Source organism: Camelus dromedarius, chromosome 18, assembly GCF_036321535.1.
Source record: "Camelus dromedarius isolate mCamDro1 chromosome 18, mCamDro1.pat, whole genome shotgun sequence".
Taxonomy (NCBI): domain Eukaryota; kingdom Metazoa; phylum Chordata; class Mammalia; order Artiodactyla; family Camelidae; genus Camelus; species Camelus dromedarius.
Genome location: NC_087453.1, coordinates 23843630 through 23863476, shown reverse-complemented (window position 1 = coordinate 23863476; position 19847 = coordinate 23843630). Strand labels below are relative to the sequence as shown.

The window sequence follows — 19847 nt, the reverse complement described above, 5'->3', positions numbered from 1 at the left end:
GGCGGGGTGCCAAAGGGCAGTCTGGAAACAGGGATGCCAGGCCAGCTGTGTTTCTGTGTTGCATGCAACCTTTCCCCCTGCTCTTTAGAAGGTGGCTTTTCATGACAACTTGCACATGCATGAACAGACATTCGGACAAGGTTATTCACTGAAGCCTTGTTTGTAAAGACAGATGTTTGGTCCCTCCATGTGAGGTGGTTAGATAAATGGTGGTTTTGCTATATGATTGAAAAGCAGGTCTGGTTCATAACTGCTCTTCTGCTCACTCGGTGTCTGGCCTTTGAAAAGTTACTTAACCTCTCTGTGCCTCAGTTTCCTCATCTGCAAAATAGAGACAATAATCCTAGCTAACTCACAAGGTTGTTTGGAGGATCCATGAGTTAGTATACAGGCAGACCTTGGAGATCTTGCAGGCTTGGTTCCAGACCACCACAATAAAGCAGATAGCGCTATAAAGTGAGTCATATGGATTTTCTAGTTTCCAAGTACATACGGAAGATGTATTTACGCTATACTGTAGTCTGTTAAGCACACAATAGCATTATGTCTTTAAAGAAAAATGTACATCCTTAACTAAAAAATGAAGCTGTTGGAAAAATGGTGCTGAGAGACTTGTTCAACATAGGGCTGCCACAAACGTGTAATTTGTGAAAAAGTCAGCATCTGTGAAGCACAGTAAAACAAAGAGTAATAAAATGAGGGAAGCCTGCTTGCACAGCACCCAGAACTGGACCTGGTGTAGACTAGGTGCTCATCTAGCGTGATGTTATTACTATTTTAAACACTATAAAAATGTGGAAACCTTGTATGTACTGGTAGGGAATTGTTAAATGTGGAACAAGATGAACAGTATTACATTATGCAGCCAGTATTAAGTGGGGCAAAAGCGTATGTAGGTATGTATGCTTCTGTATCCGCAGGGCCTCTCTCTGAAAAGAGATGTCAGAAACTAGACATAGTGTTGCATCTGGGAGGAGGACGGGGAAGCTGGAAATGGGCGGGAGGGAGACTTACCGCGGTAACCCATTTCATACCTTTTGAATATTAAAGCATATGACTGTGTCTCCTACTTTAAAAAATTAAATTAAAATTAATTTTGCTAGATAGACAAGTTTATACTGTATAGCACAGAGAACTATATTCGATATCTTGTAGTAGCTTACAGTGAAAAAGAATATGAAAATGAATATATATTCATGTATGATGGAAGCAATGTGCTATACACCAGAAACTGACACAACGTTGTAAATTGACTACACTTCCATCCATCAATCAATCAATCAAAAATAAAAAATAGAATTAATCTTGTAAAGCTTTGTGTGAAGAGTTTTGTTCGAGCTGAGAAAAGAGCTTGTTTCCCACCTGAGACGCCGCATGTCGCACAGGCAGCTGGCAGAGAGCGGGAGCCAGATACAGAGGCAGCTCTGCGGAGGGAACCCCACCCCCACCTCCAAGTCGCAGGAGTCTTGGGGAGGGCTCAGAGGCCCTCAGGGGAGAACTGAGGGTACAAGGCTGTCATGTCTTGAGCCCCCTTCTTGGGCTCTGAGTGTCATGTGTCCAAAGACCCCTTGTATCTCAGAAGAGGAGTCACCCTACCCGGGACCACCCCCTCCATGGGGTGCCTCTCCCTCCTTCCAGAACAGGCTCAGACTCAGTAGAGCTGGACTCCACATGTGGGTCAGCCTCAGGGAGACCCTGGGACCCAGTGGCCAAGGACCCACCACATGCTGTCTTCCGTCAGGTCCTCCAGCGTCCGCCCAAAGGAGTCCACGTACTTGTCCACAGTCAGGTTCCTGTCTGTGTCATGGGCCGAGTTAAAGTTGGACACAACTCGTGTCGCAATCCCCAAGCACCTAAGGACTGAAGAGCAGGAGGTTCATAAGTCTCTGGGACAGGTCGGGACCCCTGACTCAGGGAGGGTGGGTCTGGCCACCCCCCACAGGCCTCCTGCCTCTTTTCTGGCCACAGCCTCCTCCCTGTCTGGGTCTGTTGGCTTTGCCAGCGCCAAGACTCCTGTCTCCACTTTCAGAAACACCTCCATCTCCTGTACATTCTCTCAGGGGACTGACTTCTGGAGACACCACTGCCACCGTCATTCAAATAGACCAGCTCTGGGGCTAGCAGGGCCTTAGAAGCCACAGAATGGCCCTACAGTAGCCATAATAGCCCTAGGGGACTGGGGGCTCAAGAATGACTCTCCCAAGAATGAGCTGGAGGCGGTAGGATTCCTGCAAAATGAAAGATCAATAGCCATGTAAATGAGCGATCTGGTTTCTCTCTTCATAACTAGATTTCTATTTCCCCATCACTAATAAAGAGAGATTTTTTGAAGGGGTGGGATGTCTATGCAAATATATGCAAATGAACGAACACTGAGTGGGCCGGAGAGTGGGGACCTTCTTTCCCCAGGTACCTGTGCACATGACTCCAGCGAAGACCCAGCACTGGCCGTATTTGACTGGCTTGAACCTGCCCTTGAACCACTTGTGCAGAATGGCCACGCTGCCGCTCCAGTGCAGTGGGCTGGTGCCGCCGCCGTACTTGCCCTGCCACTGGCCTTGGACCACGCCCCGGTCATTGTTGCTGTTCACCTGGGCAGAGGAGGCCACGGGTCCACCACCAGGCAGGGCTTTCCTCTTCAGGAACCTCACCATCATAAAATCATCTCCAGCTTTCGGCCACCCAGTCATCCGGGGCTATCCTTTGCTTTTAATTGTCTGAAAATTGGGGCCATCTGCTATCTTAAAATATCTTCTTTTTGGTACCAATTAGCATTTTCAATTACCTTCCATTCGGCTGTTGTATTGTTGAAAATCATCTATGGTTTTAGAGCATTTCCTGTTTTAAGTGGTCTGTTTTTTGGGGACTGTTGGTAGTAATAGTAATTACAGATATACCTAACATTCATTAAATGTTTACTGTGTGCCTGGCACTATTCTAGGGGCTTAGTAAACACTATATTAATCTTTTAAGTCTATGATGTTGGTTCTTATTTATTTATTTATTTATTTATTTATTTATTTATTTATTTATTTATTTATTTATTTATTTATTTATTTTTAGATGAGGAAACAGATTCAGAGAGGTTAAAGGACTTGCCCAAACCACACAGAAAGTTAGCAAAAGGAGTGACCCACAAGTTTAGAAACTTGCCTTGGCAGCCTGTAACTCCCTACTGTCTGGGACTGGTCACTGCTTTTGATTCTTTGTGCTGTAACGTCTCTCTGAGGTCTTGAGGAATTTAGAGTATCAAATATGAAAAGAACCCCATCTTTGTCCATTTTGGGAATCACAGATACGCACCCACTGATCTGAACATCTTCTTGCAATAGAGAGAGCTAGTAAGCCCTCTGGCTACCTTCTGAGGGGGAAGCACTGGCGTGTAACAGATTAAAGATGGCACTCCTCCCACAGAGAGGTGGTTCTGTGTGTCCTCTCCCTGAGTCTGGGCTGGCCTGTGACTGCTTTGACCAGTGACCATGGTGGAAGTGATGCTGGGCCTGTTTCCAGGCCCAGGCATTATGAGACTGGCAGCTTCTCCTTCTTCTTACCAGAATAATCTCTTGGGGAGAAGCCAGCTGCCTTGTCTATTACCCTGAGGCTGCCATTCTGTGAGGAAGCCCAACCTAGCCATGTGGGAAGGCTGCAGGGAAGACAGAATGATGACTGGCCAACCCTAGCTCTTCCAACCGTCCCATTCCAGGGGCCAGACATGAGAGTGAGCAAGCCACCTGGATGTTCCAGCTCCAGCAGGCATGGCATGGAAGGGAACCAAGGAAACACTGACTGTCGGAACCAATGCCTTAGAAATATGGTCCCATCAAACCATTGTAGACATCAGCAGCCATTCAGACACCCCCAGCTGAAGCATCTTAGAGCAGAGATGAGCCCTTCCCACAGGGTCTTGCCCAAGTGCAGAACTGTCAGCATAATCAATGGCTGTTTTACACCACTGAGTTTTGTGGTAGCTTGTTACACAGCAATAGAGAATTAAAACAAAAAGTGACCAGGGAAAAACTACAGGGTGTGGCCCTGGGATTGGCCCAGGGGTCCACGACGGGGTGTGCATGCAGGGACGGCAGGGCTCCTCACCATGGCGCTGATGGCTCTGGTGACGTAGATGGGGTCGTGGCGGCGGGACACGTCGGTGGCTGGGTCAGCCTGGTGACTCAGGCTTCGGTCCAGGATGGAGAGGCAGATGTTCAGGATGTCCTCCTCAAACTGTCCCCAGAGACGCTGCTCTTAGAAGCCAGAGCCTCACCCACATTCTGGACCTTCTCACCGCGACCCTCCCCCAGTCAGTCACTTGTGTCACGCAAGTGGGAGGGGAGTTTGTCTACCTCACAAGCCCCCACCACAGAGCACCCCCAAGTCTCAGAAACCCTCCCTCAAAGAGTCACCGGGAGCCAGAAGCTCAGCCTTAATCACCTCCCTCTCCTGTTCAGTAGCCTCCATGTCTCCCCACGAACCACAGTGAAGTTCAGGGTAAACTGGTGACTGTGGGGCCACTGGTATGCTCGACTGGTTTCTGTGATTTTTTTTCAAATGCATTTGAATTAATGGACAACATTTCAAAACTGGGGGATTTTCACATACAAATTAAGGTGTCTGATCTCTGAAAATGTGGAAGGCCTGGGAACCCTGGGCTCACTTCCCTATGTGGCAGTAAGAAGTGGGTGCTGAGATGGGGTTACCCCTAAATGGACCTTAAACTCTCCAGCATATCGTCCCTGCGTGGTCACTGAGCCCCGGATGCTTTCAACCCTTGTCTCCTCAGCCTGACAGTCAAGGTTCTTGACTTGCCTGGCCAACCTTCTTCCGGTCAGGCACCCAGAGCCCAGGTAGACGGAACCCCTCTAGCAGAACCTCCGCTAACCCCTGACGGCCCGCTTCCACTGTGCTCTCTGCACTGCCCTCTGCCAATCCAGATCCTGCCCAACTTTGGGGACTCAACCCCAATGTCATGAAGCCTTCTGCAATCCCTAAGGTAGGGTTTTCTTTTACCCTCTTCTGAACTCCCTCTGCTTCTGCACTTAGTCTGACCCCTCCCCTCTGACCCCTGACACCACACCTTATACTGTAACTAAGAGTGGGCCCAGGCCAGCATCACCTGGGGGCTTGTTTAAAACATGATAAACTCTCAGGCCCCATTTTAGACCTACTGAATCAGCAGCTCTAGAGGTGGGGCCCAGCCCCCTGTGTGTTTTAACGAGCCCTCGGTGGGATTTCGGGGCACACTCAAGATTGCAAGCCCCTCATCTAAGCTGTTTGTTTTATCAGGACAGAACTGACCTGTTCTGTTTCCAAACTATATCTGACACCCACCCCTCTTCCCAAGGCCCCAGCACCGCTAACAGCAGATGAATGGATTTGCTCTAAGTCAGCCCAGCTTGTCCCTCCTGGGAAGAAGTGAGCAGACAGCAGAGCTCGCAGCTGGCTTTTCTCGTGTCCCCAGCCCCTCTTCTGCCTCTCGTGCCTCTGCCCCCATTCTGGCCTGTGCCCCAGGAGACCTGCCCGAAGTTCCAGCCTTGGGCTCGGATGTGCTTCTCCACGCCTCGGAAGATGACCCCGCTGTCACTGAGCACGTACTCCTGTCTCTCCTCCTCTGAGGCCAGAAACACGGCATCCTCTGAAAGGCAGTGTCAGGCTCGATGTGAGCAAGGGCTCTGGCCTTGCTGGCCTGGGGAAGGGGCTGCGCCTAGAGGCTGACGCAGGCAGGAGAGGGCAAGGAGGGCTTGCAGGCTCCCAGGCTGCCTCCTGGCCAAGCCCCATTCCACCTGGCCGGCCCTTCCCCAGGCCGGGGGACCCCAACACAGCCCAAGATGAAGGGATTTTAGGACCTACCTGGATGTTACCCGAAGCATCATAGTTCTTAGATATTTATAAGAATATTGATCCAGGCTACTGCTTACTGACTTACTCCTTAATATGAACACCGACCCCAGTACTCCTTGTGGTGTGTGTTGTATATTACAAGCATTAGCTCTATGAATTCTCACCTCAACACTAACAGGTAGGCACTGTTATTATTCCCATATGACAGATGAGGAAACTGAGACTCATAGAGGGAAGCAACGTAGCAGAGCTGGGACTAAACTAAAGCTGTCTGATGGCTAAAACCTGGCTCTTACCCACTCCTTGGCCTCTCCTGCCATTAGGCCCCATCCTTGCCCACTGGCCTCCATACACACAGCAATTCCCGCGCCTCTGGCACAGACTGCTTTGCAGCACCTGCTACCGGCTATCAGCTTCCTCTGCCCAGTGCTGGCCTCCACCTAGGCCTGGCTCTTGCCAAGCCCTTGGCATTTGCCTCCCTGTCCCTTAACTTGCCTCCTAGTCCCTCCTGAAGGACAGCTTCCAGGAGAACCTTGTCCTTGACTTGGGAGCTCCTACCTGGGCACCATGGGTTGAAAAGGAGAATAAACTCGCCCAGCTTCCGGTCACTGTTTCTGCGGCGAGAGGACACCCTGGTGCTCAGCTGGTAGCGGCCAATGACGGCGTTGGGAGGGCTGATGAGACTGACGGTCATGGTGTTCTCCGTCTGAATCTCCTTCACAGCCATCCAGGCATCGCGCACCTCCAGCTCTGTTGTCTGGAACACAGCCTTGGTGTGAAGGGCCTCAGAGGCCTGGGGTCCTGGCAGAGAGGAGAGGGAATCAGGAGACCCAGTGGCCGCCAGGAAGCAAAGCTCTGGAGAAGCAGAAACGCTACAGACCTGTAGAGCCAACTCTTGCCCCCTGAACTGTTGGGACACTGATGTGGAGAAGCACCTGACCGAGACGCCAGAGGGCCCGTGGCAGAGCAGCGTCCGCCTCAGCTGTCCTGACTCATGCCCACTTCCCGGATCAGAAGGAAAGTAACAGGACTCCCTGAACCCCTAGTCTGCCTTACGTCTGGTCAGGAAAGTAAAGCTTGGGCTCCAAAATGCCTGATAAACTTCCAGCCCCTCTCGGAGCCCTGGCCTCCTTGGTGGGCACAGGATTCCAAGGTTGTCACCCCACCTGTCCTGCTGCCTGCTGGCAGCGCCTTCCAGCCATCCCCAGAAGGCTGTTACCCAAAGCCTCCAGGGTTTGGGGCTCAGCTTGCCTACAGGGACTTGCTCCCCCTGAAATCCGGGCTGATGACCCCAGTGTCTCAGGTCTCAAGTCACAAGACCCATCCTTCCTATGGCAGACTATCAGGGGGCGCTGGCTAGCCAGGTACCTGTCTCCACGGTGAAGATGAGGGTCTCCTCGCTCTCCAGGGGTTTGTTCATCTTCAGCGTGAAGGTGAACCTCTGGCCCCTGCGGACGACCAGCACAGGGCCCGGGTACTCCTCGGTGTGGTGGGCAGCGCCGTTTCTTGGCCGCTGCCAGTCCACCTCGGTGACTCTGATCCCTGGGTGGGAGGAGGACAGGGAGATGGGCCGGGCCCTTGGACATTTCTCATCTATGCCTGGCTCGCCCTCCCATCTGCTTCAACCTGCCTGCCATTTGCTCATGGAAGCGCTATTTAGCACGTACAGTAGTTTCTGGTTATTCTTGGTCCCTATGCTGGAGTCTCCGTGAACACTGAATGAGCCAGTGCTCAACCATTGCTCCTGGGGGAAAACACAGGGCTCGGTTCCTGGGAGCCTCTGGTCACAACTTTTTCATTAGCTGAACAAAACATAACCCATTTTATGTGTTTCTGTTTAAAGACATCTCATTCAATACATTGCAGATTCACGGAACTCATGGATAACAGCACTACGATTAACGCCTGAATGAAGCTTGTCCAACACATGTGTTTGCTCCATAAGGCATGTGTGTCATAGCCTTCCTGTGCTCAAGAACACAGGACAGCACTGCAGAGCTATGCTCGGAGCCATTTGACACGGCAAGATCACCAAAAAAAGGACAAAAAAGCAAAAAAAGATGGCATTAAATACACGTGAAAGGACATGAATCTAAGTCTGAGCACTGAAGCGAGAAGGCAGAGTGTCACCTTGTTTGACCTCTGCTGGGAACGGGCATGTTAGGTGATCCTGTTTGTCAACACCCTGGGCGTGACTGCCAATGACCATGAAAGCTCCGAGAAGACCGATTTGGAGTTAAAAATACATTTTAGTGAGCAGGCCAGTTTGCAAATGCGGTTCTGTGAATATTGGGATAGGCTGTATACTCTGTGTCAGGCTGGTGTCTGGTACTGGGACATACTGGTGAACAAGATAGATGGAGGGAGACGCAGTGAGGCCTTGTGGCTCTGTGGTTATGAGCACAGCCTCTGGGGTCAGCTGGTGTGGGTTCAAATTCTGACTTGGTCATCAACTTGCTAACCTACCTTCTGCTTCACCTCTCTGTGCCTCAGTTTCCCCTTCTGTAGGGTGGGAATAACAGTACCTTGTGGAGTGATTGTGAGGATACCTGCCTGCCATTCACAGCCCATAGAACATCTCACGCAATAAATGTGGGTTCCTCTATTCCAGACAAGTATCAGTGAGTCCACAAATAGCTAATTATTATTTGGATACACACTGTCAAGGAAAAGTACATGGAGCTGAAAGAACATGTAACAGAAGGGTAATGTGCGAGGCTTGCTTGAGAAGGCAGTGCTGAGGCTGAGACTTGAACTGGATGGGGCTCTGTCAGAGGACAGGTAGGCGGCATGCCCAGCCTCAACCCAGGCTCCGCCTGCCTCCACCTACTCAAGGTTCATTCATCCAGGTGTCGGGTGTGCTGGGTGCTGCAGACCCATAGTTCATGAAATATACACCTGCCCTGCCACCAGCAGCTGACAGTCCAGCGGTCAGCACTGAGCAGATATATCTCAAACATCGAAGAGCAAGCTTTGGAAAGTTCTTCAAGGAGAGGTGTAGGGAGACCCAAGAGCACAGAACACAGGGCTTGTGCAATCCTGGCCCCTAAGCATGGAGGCAGGAGGGAGCCCGGTGACTTCTACACCGTTAAGGGAAAGCCCATCGATGTGTGGGGAAGGCGGTGAGGTGAGAGGAGTCTGCAGGGCCAGATCGCCAAGCTCGGATGGGGATGAGTGTAACATTTTTCCTGAGGGCGGGGGTAGTCCGCAACTGTTTTCAGCAGGGGCACGATGGTCAGATTTACACCTTGGTAAGATTCCTGTGGCACAGAGTGGAAGATTAATCATGATGCCTGATGGGATGCTGTGGGATGCTCTTCCTCACACAGGTTTTCATCTCGTCGCATACCTGCTCGCCACCATCTCCTGGATGCCCCGTTGCCCCTTCCAACCCATCCAAACTCCATCTCAGACAAAGGATCCTGCAGGATCCCCCTGCTTCCCTCCCCTCCAGCTCATCTCCCCTCTCATGGCTCCTTTCCCCTTTGCTGGAGCTGCCTCTCCAGCCATCTGCCCACAGTCCTGCCTGATCATCACTTCCCTGTCTCCCCTAGGCCCCTTCGGACTGGATGCCTGGCTCCACCTCTGACAAGGCATCGTTGTCCTTCCACTAGAGTTCATCCCACCTGAGTTTAATCAAATGTTAGGTTTGGAATAATTAAAAATAGCCATAACAAAATCTTTGCAAATATTTATGCTTCCTAACAATCTTGTGAGGTCCACCCAGGTTCAAGGGGATGGAGCACACCCCACTCCTTGATGAAAATGGGTCAATGTCACATCATAAGAACACATGAGATGAGATGTATACTGATCTGGCCATCCTGTGAAATATAGTCTGCCACGGTTGAGGACCATTGAAGTAATATCATCAAGTACTCTTTGCCCAAGGGCACCTGCCATGTGGCTCTTGGTTCTATTTTATTTGGTGCCCAGCATACAGTAAGTGCCCAGGAATTGCTGACTGGACTATTGGATAGGTTTTTTCTTCTTTTTTTAAATGGTGTATGTATGTGTGTATATATATAAATATATATATATATATGTTATTGAAGTATAGGGGATAGGTTTTATTTAATAAAACTTTCTATGAACCAAGCACTTTTCTAAATATTTTATAAACATTAGCTCATTTAATCTTCATAAAACATATGAGGGAGGCATTAGCATTATTATCCCAACTTCACGGCTGAAGAAGCTGAGGCTCAGAGGCACACAGCCTATTAGTGAAGGAGCTGGGAATCTGACTCCTGAGTCTGTGTGTGCGAGGAACACCTGGGCTACACTGCCCTTACCTTTGACCTCACAGGAGTGCACAAACCCAGAAGTTCCAGACCCTAAAACACAACACGGGCTTGGACCATGCATATCAGAGCAGTGGTTCGTCTGGGCCAAGGTCTGGAGAGAGGCGACCAAAATGCCTGGCATTTTAGACTCTAGAACTTCTGTTTAACCTTTTGGTTACGGGAGCAGCAGACTGTGCTTTCCAAAGATGGTTGCAATAATATCTCCCATCCCAAATACTCTTTTTATAAATATGACGTTGATACTTCTCTCATCAAGAAGTGGGATATATATCCCCTCCCCCTGAATCTGGGAGGACTTGTGGTTAAAGCAGAGTAACAATCTGTGACTTCCAACACTAGATCATAAAAATTGATACAGCTTCCATCTGATTCCCTAGAGCTCTTGGTCTTGAAATCTAATGGCCACGCCGTAAAAAAGGCCAAATGCCTCTTGGAGAAGCCCAGATGGAGAGGAGCCAAGACTCCCCAACCAAAGCCCAATGAGCTCCTAGCCGACAGCCAGCACCCACCTGGTTCCTTTGAGTTCTTGATCTTGGGACCCAAAAGTCCCATGAAGAAGGTCAAATGGCCCTTGGAAAAGCCCATGTGGAAAGGAACCAGCCCAACCCACGAGCTCCCAGCTGGCAGCCAGCACCATCTTGGCAGCCACAGGAGTGAGCCATCTTGCAAGCAAATCTTCCCGCCCCCAGTCATGCTGCGCCAACCCATATCAAATGAAGTAGAGACAAGCTGTCCCCGCTGCGCTCTGTCCAAATCGCAGGTTCGTGAGTGAGAGAATGACTGCTGTTGCTTTAAGCCTCTAAGTGTTGGGGTGATTTCTTGCACAGTAACAGATAACTGAAACACGGAGGGAGTCGCAGCAATAACTGGGATGGAATTTTCTGACAAGCCTAGTGGGACCAGGACTTAGATTTAATTCGATTTAAGTAGTGTCAGCAAATACGACACATCTTCCCCATTTCAGTTTGGGTTGTTGATTCATATCTGCTAATCTCAACATGAAACTCTGTTGTCTGGACAGATTTTTAGGACCCTTCTTCAATAATAACATTCAGCTCTTCTTTCCAACATGCGAACCCTAACTCAGATGCTGGGTAAAGCTGTCCCAGGATGAGAAAGCCACCCTGCCCCTAACTATGATGATAAGAATAATAAGACTAAGATGAATAGTTAATATATATAATTTATATATAATATGTATTTACCATTAGTTAGACATTGTCCTCTGTGCTTTACATTTATAAACTCATTTAATCTTGACAATAATCTTGTCAGGTAAGCACTATTATCACCCCCTATTTTACAGATGAGGAAACTGAGGCACAGAAGGTTAAGTAACTTGATGAAATTCACACAGCTTCATCATGGTGGTATCAGAATTCTATGCTATACTGCCTCTCTGACAACCATGGGCTGAGACCAGAAATGGTCAAATCTTGAATAGCCGGAGTGTGGGATGGAGAAAACACAGGCTTTGGAGTCAGACAAACCTGGACCCTGACCCCAATTCTGTGAGTAAGAACGGTAATCAATGACTGTTACTGTTTTAAGCCAGTGTCATGGGGTGATTTTTCATGCAGCCACAGTGAGGAAGAATTTCAGAAATTCTACTAGTTTTTTCTATATCAAGAGGTGGAGCGAGCAACTCAGTTTAGAGCAGATTTTATTTGGAAAAATATCCCTGGAGCGGCCTGCTTGACTTCCACACGTCTGTGGGGACCAGGTGCCCTCTCTCTGGGGTGAGGCATCTCAGGACCTTGGTGGCCTGGCAAAGACGGCTCCTCTAAGTCCTGCTTGGGATATGAAACTGGGGGAGAGGTGGGAACATTTATACAAGGAGCACCTCAGGAGGAAACGAATGGGGCCCTCAAACTCTTGCCTTTTGAGGTTCACCATTACTGGAAGTTTTTTGATGAAATGAAGTTGTCTGGATTGAGGTCTGTTGCTGCTGTCACCCAAGTTTATATTTCCACTCTAACTTCTTTGAAATCCAAACAATATATTCAACCATCTACTTGCAATCTCCATTTGGTGGTCTTCTAGGCAAATGCAACCTAGCATGCCCATCCCATCCCCAAATCCCTGCTCTCGCGCATCTTGGTAGGTGGCGTCCCATCTGCCCTGGAGCTCAGGCCCAAACCGAGGAATCTGCTTTGACTCCCTTTTGCTCTCACATCTCTCATACAATCCATCATCAAGTCCAGAAAGCACCACCTCCAAAACCCGCCCCAAGTTCACCCCACGTCTCCGTCTCCACCGCTACGCTGGGCCAAGCAGCCGATGCCTCTCTCATCTAGACGGCCACAGTCTTCTAACTGGTCTCCACTTGTGCTGGGACAGTGCTACTGTCTCAAACCCAGGCCTGAGACTCAGGGGAAAGGCTAGTTCTAGCTTGGCCTAGATAATGGGGATAATGACTGAACGTGGGAAGGAACCTGACTTGGCTGACGCATGCGTCCCAGCTTGGGAGCTCCTGCGGGCACCGCTGTGGTGGGTGAGTGAGGTCTGTGCAGGATCCGGGTCCAACAGCGACCTGGTGAGGCAGGAGCCGAACCTTAGTGCCCGTGGCTGGCCTGTTCTCCCATTTGAAAGTAGGACTGAAGCCTTCACACAGAGTGAGCCCAGTAGTTCAAGTCTCAAGTCTCAAGACCATCTCTCTCGCAACTTCCTGTCTGGATCAAGTTCGCTCAGCCCAGCTCCCAGTGGATACTTGATCATAGTTCCCGCATCATATCTCTGAGAGATGGCTCGTTGGCCACCCAGAAAACTGAGCTCAGGTGGTCTCTGTTTAGCCCCCAAACACAGAAAGGCACCCAATTTCCCTTGCACACGGGATTGTCTAATTTAATATCAGCAGAGCTGGAAAGGCCATGAGAAGCCCAGGTCTCCATCTGACTGACAGAAACTGAGACCTGGAGATGGAAGAAAGGGACTCCTGCCTGAGGGCATGCTGGATCAAAGCCAAGCCACAACATCTGTGGGGACAGGCCAGGCCAGGCCCCAACTTTATTTTTTTTTTTAGAGAATGAGTCAGGAGCAGGGGGTAAGGTTATTAAGTGGTAATGACCTCAGCTCGGGCTTGCCCTAGGGCTGCTGACAAGGGGGGTTGGGGGTGTGATGAGGGTTCCAGGACCTGGGTCAGGGGTTCCAGCCCCAAGGATGCCAGCTTGGCTTCCGTTTTCCCGGTCGCAGACCAAACCAGCTCCCACCAGCCTCGGGGCCTCCATAGGCTCCTCATAGGAGGGCAGGAGGGGTATGATGAGTCAGAGCAGCCATTATCATTATCCCCAAATCTCCGAGTCCATCTGTCTCACAACTTCCTGTCCAGGTCAAGTTCGCTCAGCCCAGCTCCCAGTGGATACTTGATCATAGTTCCCGCGTCATATCTCTGAGAGGCGGCTCATTGGCCGCCCAGACGTTAAGGAGTCCTTCCTTCTGCTGAACTGAGGTCTTTTTTCTTGCAATGTCTCCCCACTTGTCCCCACCCTTACCCTTTTACCCCTACCTGTTGCCACTTGATGGTTTTTCAGAGCTGTTACCGAGAAATCCTGACCTGCCATTGCTACCAGTGTACACCTGCCCTAACCCCTGAAGTCACTGCTTTGGTTTCCAGACTCCCCATCAAAATAAACCCAGTATCATTTCCTCCATGTGCTTAGCTGGAGTTTTTCTGTCTGAGACTAAGGCTTCCATCCCTGGTGAATCATCAAGGGAGCTGGGTTATAGCTGTTTGCTCACATCTCTCGCTCTCTCCTCCACTGGACTGAGCCCCATGAAGGCAAGGCCTGGGTTTCATGCTCTCTGGGCTGGGAGAGCCTGGCTTAGGGCCCAGGGCACAGTGTTCATGGCTGAATGGATGAATGGATGTCACTCCTTGTCCCTTGACAGGGGCGAGGCTGTGAAAAGGACAACCAATGCTCGCAGCTTCCTGGCACACCTTAGAGGATCAGCACCTATGCTCCATCATCTGCTCCCCACCCATCCATAATCCCTCTCTCTGAGGCAGTCACTTTCCAAAACCTGCCCTTCCTTCCTGACTTCCTTCTTCTGCAGCTCTCCTTCCCTTCTCCACCCCATCTTCCTGTCTTAGGAAAGGTGGACTTTCTTTCCACCTCACACAGCAATCAGAAGGCTGATTTCAGAGGCACACACTTGAATTCAAATGCAGACTTTGCCACTTGTTGGCTGTGTGTCCCGAGGCAAGTGACTGAACCTTTCTGATCTTCAGTCTCCTGGTGAAAATGGCAGTGATGATAGTAGCCCCCTCCTTGAGTTGTGAGAATTAAATACAATAATTCACATAGAGTAATTAGAACAGTACTGGCACATATTAGGCACTCAATAAAGGTGAGTGTTATTACTCAGATAATTATCTTCAGTATTTGCACAAGAACTCCCGGCTGCCATTCCAGTGTTCTGACAATGCAATCCTGATCTTTCATTTATTGGCTGTGTGGCCCTGGATAAATTAGTGGACCTCTCTGAAGTGGCATAATAATAATTTCCTCATAGAGTTTTGGGGTGGATGAGGTAATGATTAAATAGGGTAATGAGTAAATGCATCACCTAAATCTGCAAATTCTGAGAGTGAAAGGAGAAACCATTAATAAACTCTAGGACAACAAATTTCAGCTGATATGAGTGGTCTTCTTACTTATAAGGTACTTAGCAGAGTACCATGGTTATGAGACTACTAGACTGGGATTTCTAAGTGTCCATTGACAGGTGAATGGATAAAGAAGATATGGTATATTTATACAAAGGAATACTACTCAGCCATAAAAAGAATGAAATAATGCCATTTGCAACAACATGGATGGACCTAGAGATTATCATACTAAGTGAAGCAAGTCAGACAGAGAAAGACAAATACCACATGACATCACTTACATGTGGAATCTCACATATGATACAAATGAACTTATTTACAAAATGGAAACAGACTCACAGACACAGAAAATAAACTTATGGGTACCAAAGGAGAAAGGAGAGGAGGGATAAACTAGGAGTTTGGAATTAGCAGATACAAACGACTATGTAGAAAGTAGATAAACAATAAAGTCCTACTGTATACCACAGGGAACTGTATTTACTATCCTGTAATAAAGCATGATGGAAAAGATTATGAAAAAGAATATATACTTCTATATCATTTTGCTGTACACCAAAAGCTAACACAACATTGTAAATCAACTATACTTCAATTAAAATTAAAAAAAATAGTGGGGGTTTTATATCATCACCTCCTCCTTTCTCCCCCACCACTTTGGTCCTCCCCTCCCAATTCCTACATGCATTGATTTTCTTTTTACTCCCCATCTTCACCTCTTGTTTAAATCATTGAAGGCCCCAAGAGCCTCAGAACATTTTCAGTTCATCCTCTTCAACCCATCCTGTTATTATGGAGAAACTGAGAGTCAGTGAGGAGAAGGGATTTCCTGACTGCACAAGGGTCAACATGTCATTTCCCCTGCTGAAGAGCCATCAAATCCCTGACCATTATGCTGGCATTCAAGCCCCCCCATCCCCACCATCTGGCCTGCCTATCACCTGCCTCTCCCTCCCCTGCCAACCTCACCGTCTCCTTTCGAGCTCACTTGCTCACCAGCTGGCCTGAGATCAGCCTAAGAAAGAGTCCTACTTGGAGAGGAGGGTCCATGTGCAGAGGATCACCTCCCACCCACAGCCCTAGCTCACCCTAGCTGTTCCTTCTCCTGCCCTTGGGTGATACCAAAGAGCTGATGATGCTCTGCTCCCTAGATCTCTGTCCCAGCTTGGGGATGGCACCCCATGGGGCTGAACCCAGGAGGCTCTGATGAAACCAGTATCATCTCCCAGACTCTGGACTCAATGTAATTGGTTTTTAATGGGACCCATTATGACCTTATTCTTAGTGTGCATCATGGGCACCTGATCTCCCCAACTAAATGATTCATTGAGGAGTTGCCTGGGGCTACTTCCCAGTCTCCCTTTCCTTCCTGGTCCTGTCGGAAGCTGCTGGCTTCTCTCACCAGTAAGCAGTGGCCCATCAGCTCCAACCCAATGTCCCAGCTGGAGCCAACCCCACACAGAATATTCTTGATTCTTAGAATTTCTGAGCCAAAAGATTATTATAATTCAACAATGGGAAAAGGATCTTCTTTCATTTTCTAACACTGATCAACTGGTAGGGACGACCTGAAGAACTATGTTGAGGAGACTCCTGGGGCCACATTCAGGCTCTGTAGGGAAGAGCTCTGGCATCAACTAGTGATGTCTACCATGAACAGTGTGAGGGAGGGGGTGAGAAGGGGCCACAGGCAGACCACACACTTTCCACCCAGGATCTGATGTCTTGTCATTCATGCACAGGTTGTGTAGTAGGCTTGGTCGACTGCTCTGAGGAGCAGGTCTCCAAGAAGCCAGGAAAATCCAGAAGACTGGGGATTGAATTCAACTTAATAGTCAGTTTATATACTAGGCATGATGAATCCAACCCTGATGTTTTACAGATGAAGAAATCGAGGTTCAAAGAAACGAATGATCACCCAGTAAGTTAGACCAGACGTTGGAACCCCCATTGCTGACTTTGATCCTAGAAGGATCCTTTTTCAGCAATTAAACTTGGTCAAGTTTAAGGCGGATGGTATAGTAAATACTTAGGGAAGAGGGACCTCTAGGTGAGTCCTGAAAAGCAGATCCTGAAGGAAGCAAAGCCAGCATCCTCTAACCCAGGACTAAAGGGAGAAGCCACTCCAGCTCTGGAAACAAAAGCCTAGGGGGTGAGCTGGGGTGGCAAGGCCTAGTCCTTGGGGAGCTGACCCTCCCAAGAGAGGAAGGGCCCAGGATGCCAGTAATGTTCCCAATTGCCAGGGGAAAGTAAGAAGAGAAAGTTCAAATATGATAAGGAAATTAAAATACCTGCCTTTGAAAGTCAAAAAATAAAAAAGACTCCTATAATTGTCACATGATACTGAACAACTGAAAATAGGAACATAGAATTAGAAATATCCTTTAAAGACCTATGAGAGAGAGTAGGACCCCTGCTTCTGTTGACTTGGCTTGCTCACCACTGGACCCCATTCCCTGCACAGAATCGGTATAAAATATATAACTGTTGACTAACAGGTAAGTTCCCAGGGTGGGAGGGGAATTTGTCCCTCACTGTATTGAGGCTGGAGGGGGAGGCACATTTTCTGAGAGTATTGTTGACAAAGCCCCATGTGAGATATTGTGGGGGGAAAGGCAGACTTGGTCTCAACAGTTCTCACTGCAGGCCTGTGAGTTGATTTGAATTATAATTCCCATTGTACAGATGGGAAAATGGAGGTACCAAGGGCAAATTCTCTTGTTCAAGGTCACATAGCTCTTTTCTCCTTGGACAGAGCTGCTCTTGCATTTGAATCTTTGAGGTGGGAATTTGAAGAGTATGCAGCCCATGGGGCGTCTCCTTTCTCCTCACCCAGCCCACATCCCCAGCTCTGCCCAGACATGTTTCTGGATCCATGTAATCTACATGGGGTGTGAGAAGACTTCAGATCTTTCCACTTGCCTTTCTGCTCCCCCCTCCTCCAGTCCAGCAAGGCATGCGGGGAAGGCCTGGCCCCAGTCTGGGAAGGGCTCTGTCTCGGACTTGCTTGCTGGGTGGTCGGGAGAAGGCTCTTTCCATCTCTGGGACCCCATGTTCTCTTGAACAGGCAGGAACATCTCATGGACCGTGCAGCTTCACGATCCTGAGAATCAGTGACCAAAGTTTCATTCCACAGACACCCGCTTCCAGAAGCTTCTCGCAGGGGCCCTGGTGCTCCAAGGCCCCCAGGCCCAGCCCACTCACCTGCCATGCCAGGGCTGCACGACGCCTTGTTTCCTCTGCACGGTGGAGTGTGGACTGTCAGGACTCTGTTTCTGAGCAGCCAGCCAGCCCCACTTAATAAGGCGAGCCTTGGGACACTCCCAGGCAGGACAGTCAGAATTCAAGAGGAGGTGTGGCCCTCCTCACTCTAGCAGTGACACCTCCAAGACACTAAACACCCAGTAATTGCCTTGCTTTGCACCTCGAAGGTGTCCAGTGTGGGAGGGGCTCCAGCCAAGAGGCCTCCCAAAGCTTTGAGCTGGATTGTGGGAGAAACTGAGGGCCAGGAGGGCCACGAGCCTGGCAAAGAGCCAGGGAACTGGTTTTATGGTCAGCCGTCCTCATCCCTCATAACAGCTCAGACGAGAAGACGGAGGTTCGGAGAGGGGACTCTAAGGATACGTGGTGACAAGTGGCAGAGGCGGGTGGGACACCAGGCCTCATGGCATCTGGTCTGGGGCTGTTATATCCCCTCCTGGCTGAGAAGAGAAAGTTTTTCTCTCTTCTGTGTGGGCTCCAGAGGCATCAGCAGGGGAAGTGACCCACCATCCTCTCCTAGGGACAAGGCCCCACCATGCCACACCCTCCCGCACAGCTGCACACACCCACCCACAGGCTCAGCTTTGATGGAGGAGCCCTTAGTTTCAGGGGAATAAACTTTTGACCCACACAGGCTTGGGTTTGCAGGCTGGCTCCTGCCCTGGTCACGCTGCCCCAGCAAGGTCTGTGATCCTCCCTGAATTTTAGTAAAATGAAGACTGACTTCTCTTTCTTTGGTGACTAAGAGGGTGATAAGGAAAACTCATGGCCAGGGCCTGGGTGCTGAGGGATCCTGGCTCCCCTGCACCCCCTCCTCAATCACCCGCACTTTGAGAGTTGGACCACCTCTGAGCTAGTCCGCCCCTTCAATGTTTGGGGCTTCCGAGCTAAAGAGATGAGGATGGCATACTGTCTTGCCTCTGCCTGGGTTCAATCTATCCCAGAAATTGAAAAGAGACCCCCAACCTGACTTCTTGCAGGGTCTTCTGTCCTTTGAACTCCTTGCAGGACCTCCCTGTGACAGTCCAACCGCCCAGAGTGGTGTCAACCTAGTCTCTCAGGAGGAGGTGGGGAATAGAGAAGGGAGGCTCTCTGGTTCAAAGTCAAGGCTAATCCAATGCAACTTTGTGAGCTGACTACAGCCTGGAGCTTAGAGACCTGGCAGCTACTAGTGCCCCATGACCTTGGGCAAGACCTCTTCATCTCAGAACCCTGGCTTCACCCACTGTGAACTAAGAAAGACTGGGCTAAAGTACTCTCAGGGGCCATTCTAGCTCAAAAGTCTAAGATTCCTGGGCTCAAAGATTCTAGCTCAAAGTCCAGGGCTCTGGACTTCAGAGCTTCTAAAGCCTTGTGTGGGATGAAATGGAGGGAATTTTGTTCTCCTGGGAGCTGGGAGGAAGATTCTCTTTGTTGGGGAGTGCCTTGAGAGAATGACTTGGGGTCATCAGAGGTTGGGTGGGACCGGCCAGGGAGGGAGTGTGGAGTGGGAGGGGATAGACTCCCTGAGACAGGCATGGAGGGGAGGCGGCGGTCTGTACGCTGTGTGCCCTCACTCCCTGTGTTCACCCAAGCATTTGGGAAAGTGTATAAAAACCCTGAATTGTTTGATGTGGTTGGTTTTTTTACAGAAAGTGGCAAAGGAGTTGAGTTCTGCTTGCTGGTTTGATGCAGGGCAAACATCTTTAATGGGCTATTTGCAGGCCTGCATTGCCTTTAATTACTGACATCTGGCACCTGGCTCCTTCCCTGGTGCCCTGCAGCCTGCTGCCCTGGTGGCCGGGCAGACCCGGGCCCTATCCTACCAAAGCTGCTTTTCTGCCTGTGCAGGGTCA

General features: G+C 49.6%; 1 protein-coding gene across 1 annotated transcript in view; it reads right to left on the bottom strand.

Annotated features, from left to right (window-relative positions):
- The window catches only part of TGM6 (transglutaminase 6), a 28176-nt gene extending 17449 nt beyond the window's left edge, over positions 1-10727 (bottom strand). Inside the window, exons 1-8 of the mRNA XM_064475989.1 lie at positions 10652-10727; positions 10131-10172; positions 7204-7377; positions 6394-6636; positions 5511-5629; positions 4093-4221; positions 2414-2591; positions 1722-1860 (exon numbers count right to left, since the gene is read on the bottom strand). Coding sequence (XP_064332059.1) covers positions 1722-1860; positions 2414-2591; positions 4093-4221; positions 5511-5629; positions 6394-6636; positions 7204-7377; positions 10131-10172; positions 10652-10727 — 1100 coding nt within the window. The remainder of the gene's footprint in view (positions 1-1721; positions 1861-2413; positions 2592-4092; positions 4222-5510; positions 5630-6393; positions 6637-7203; positions 7378-10130; positions 10173-10651) is intronic.
- Between the last annotated feature and the right edge of the window lie 9120 nt (positions 10728-19847).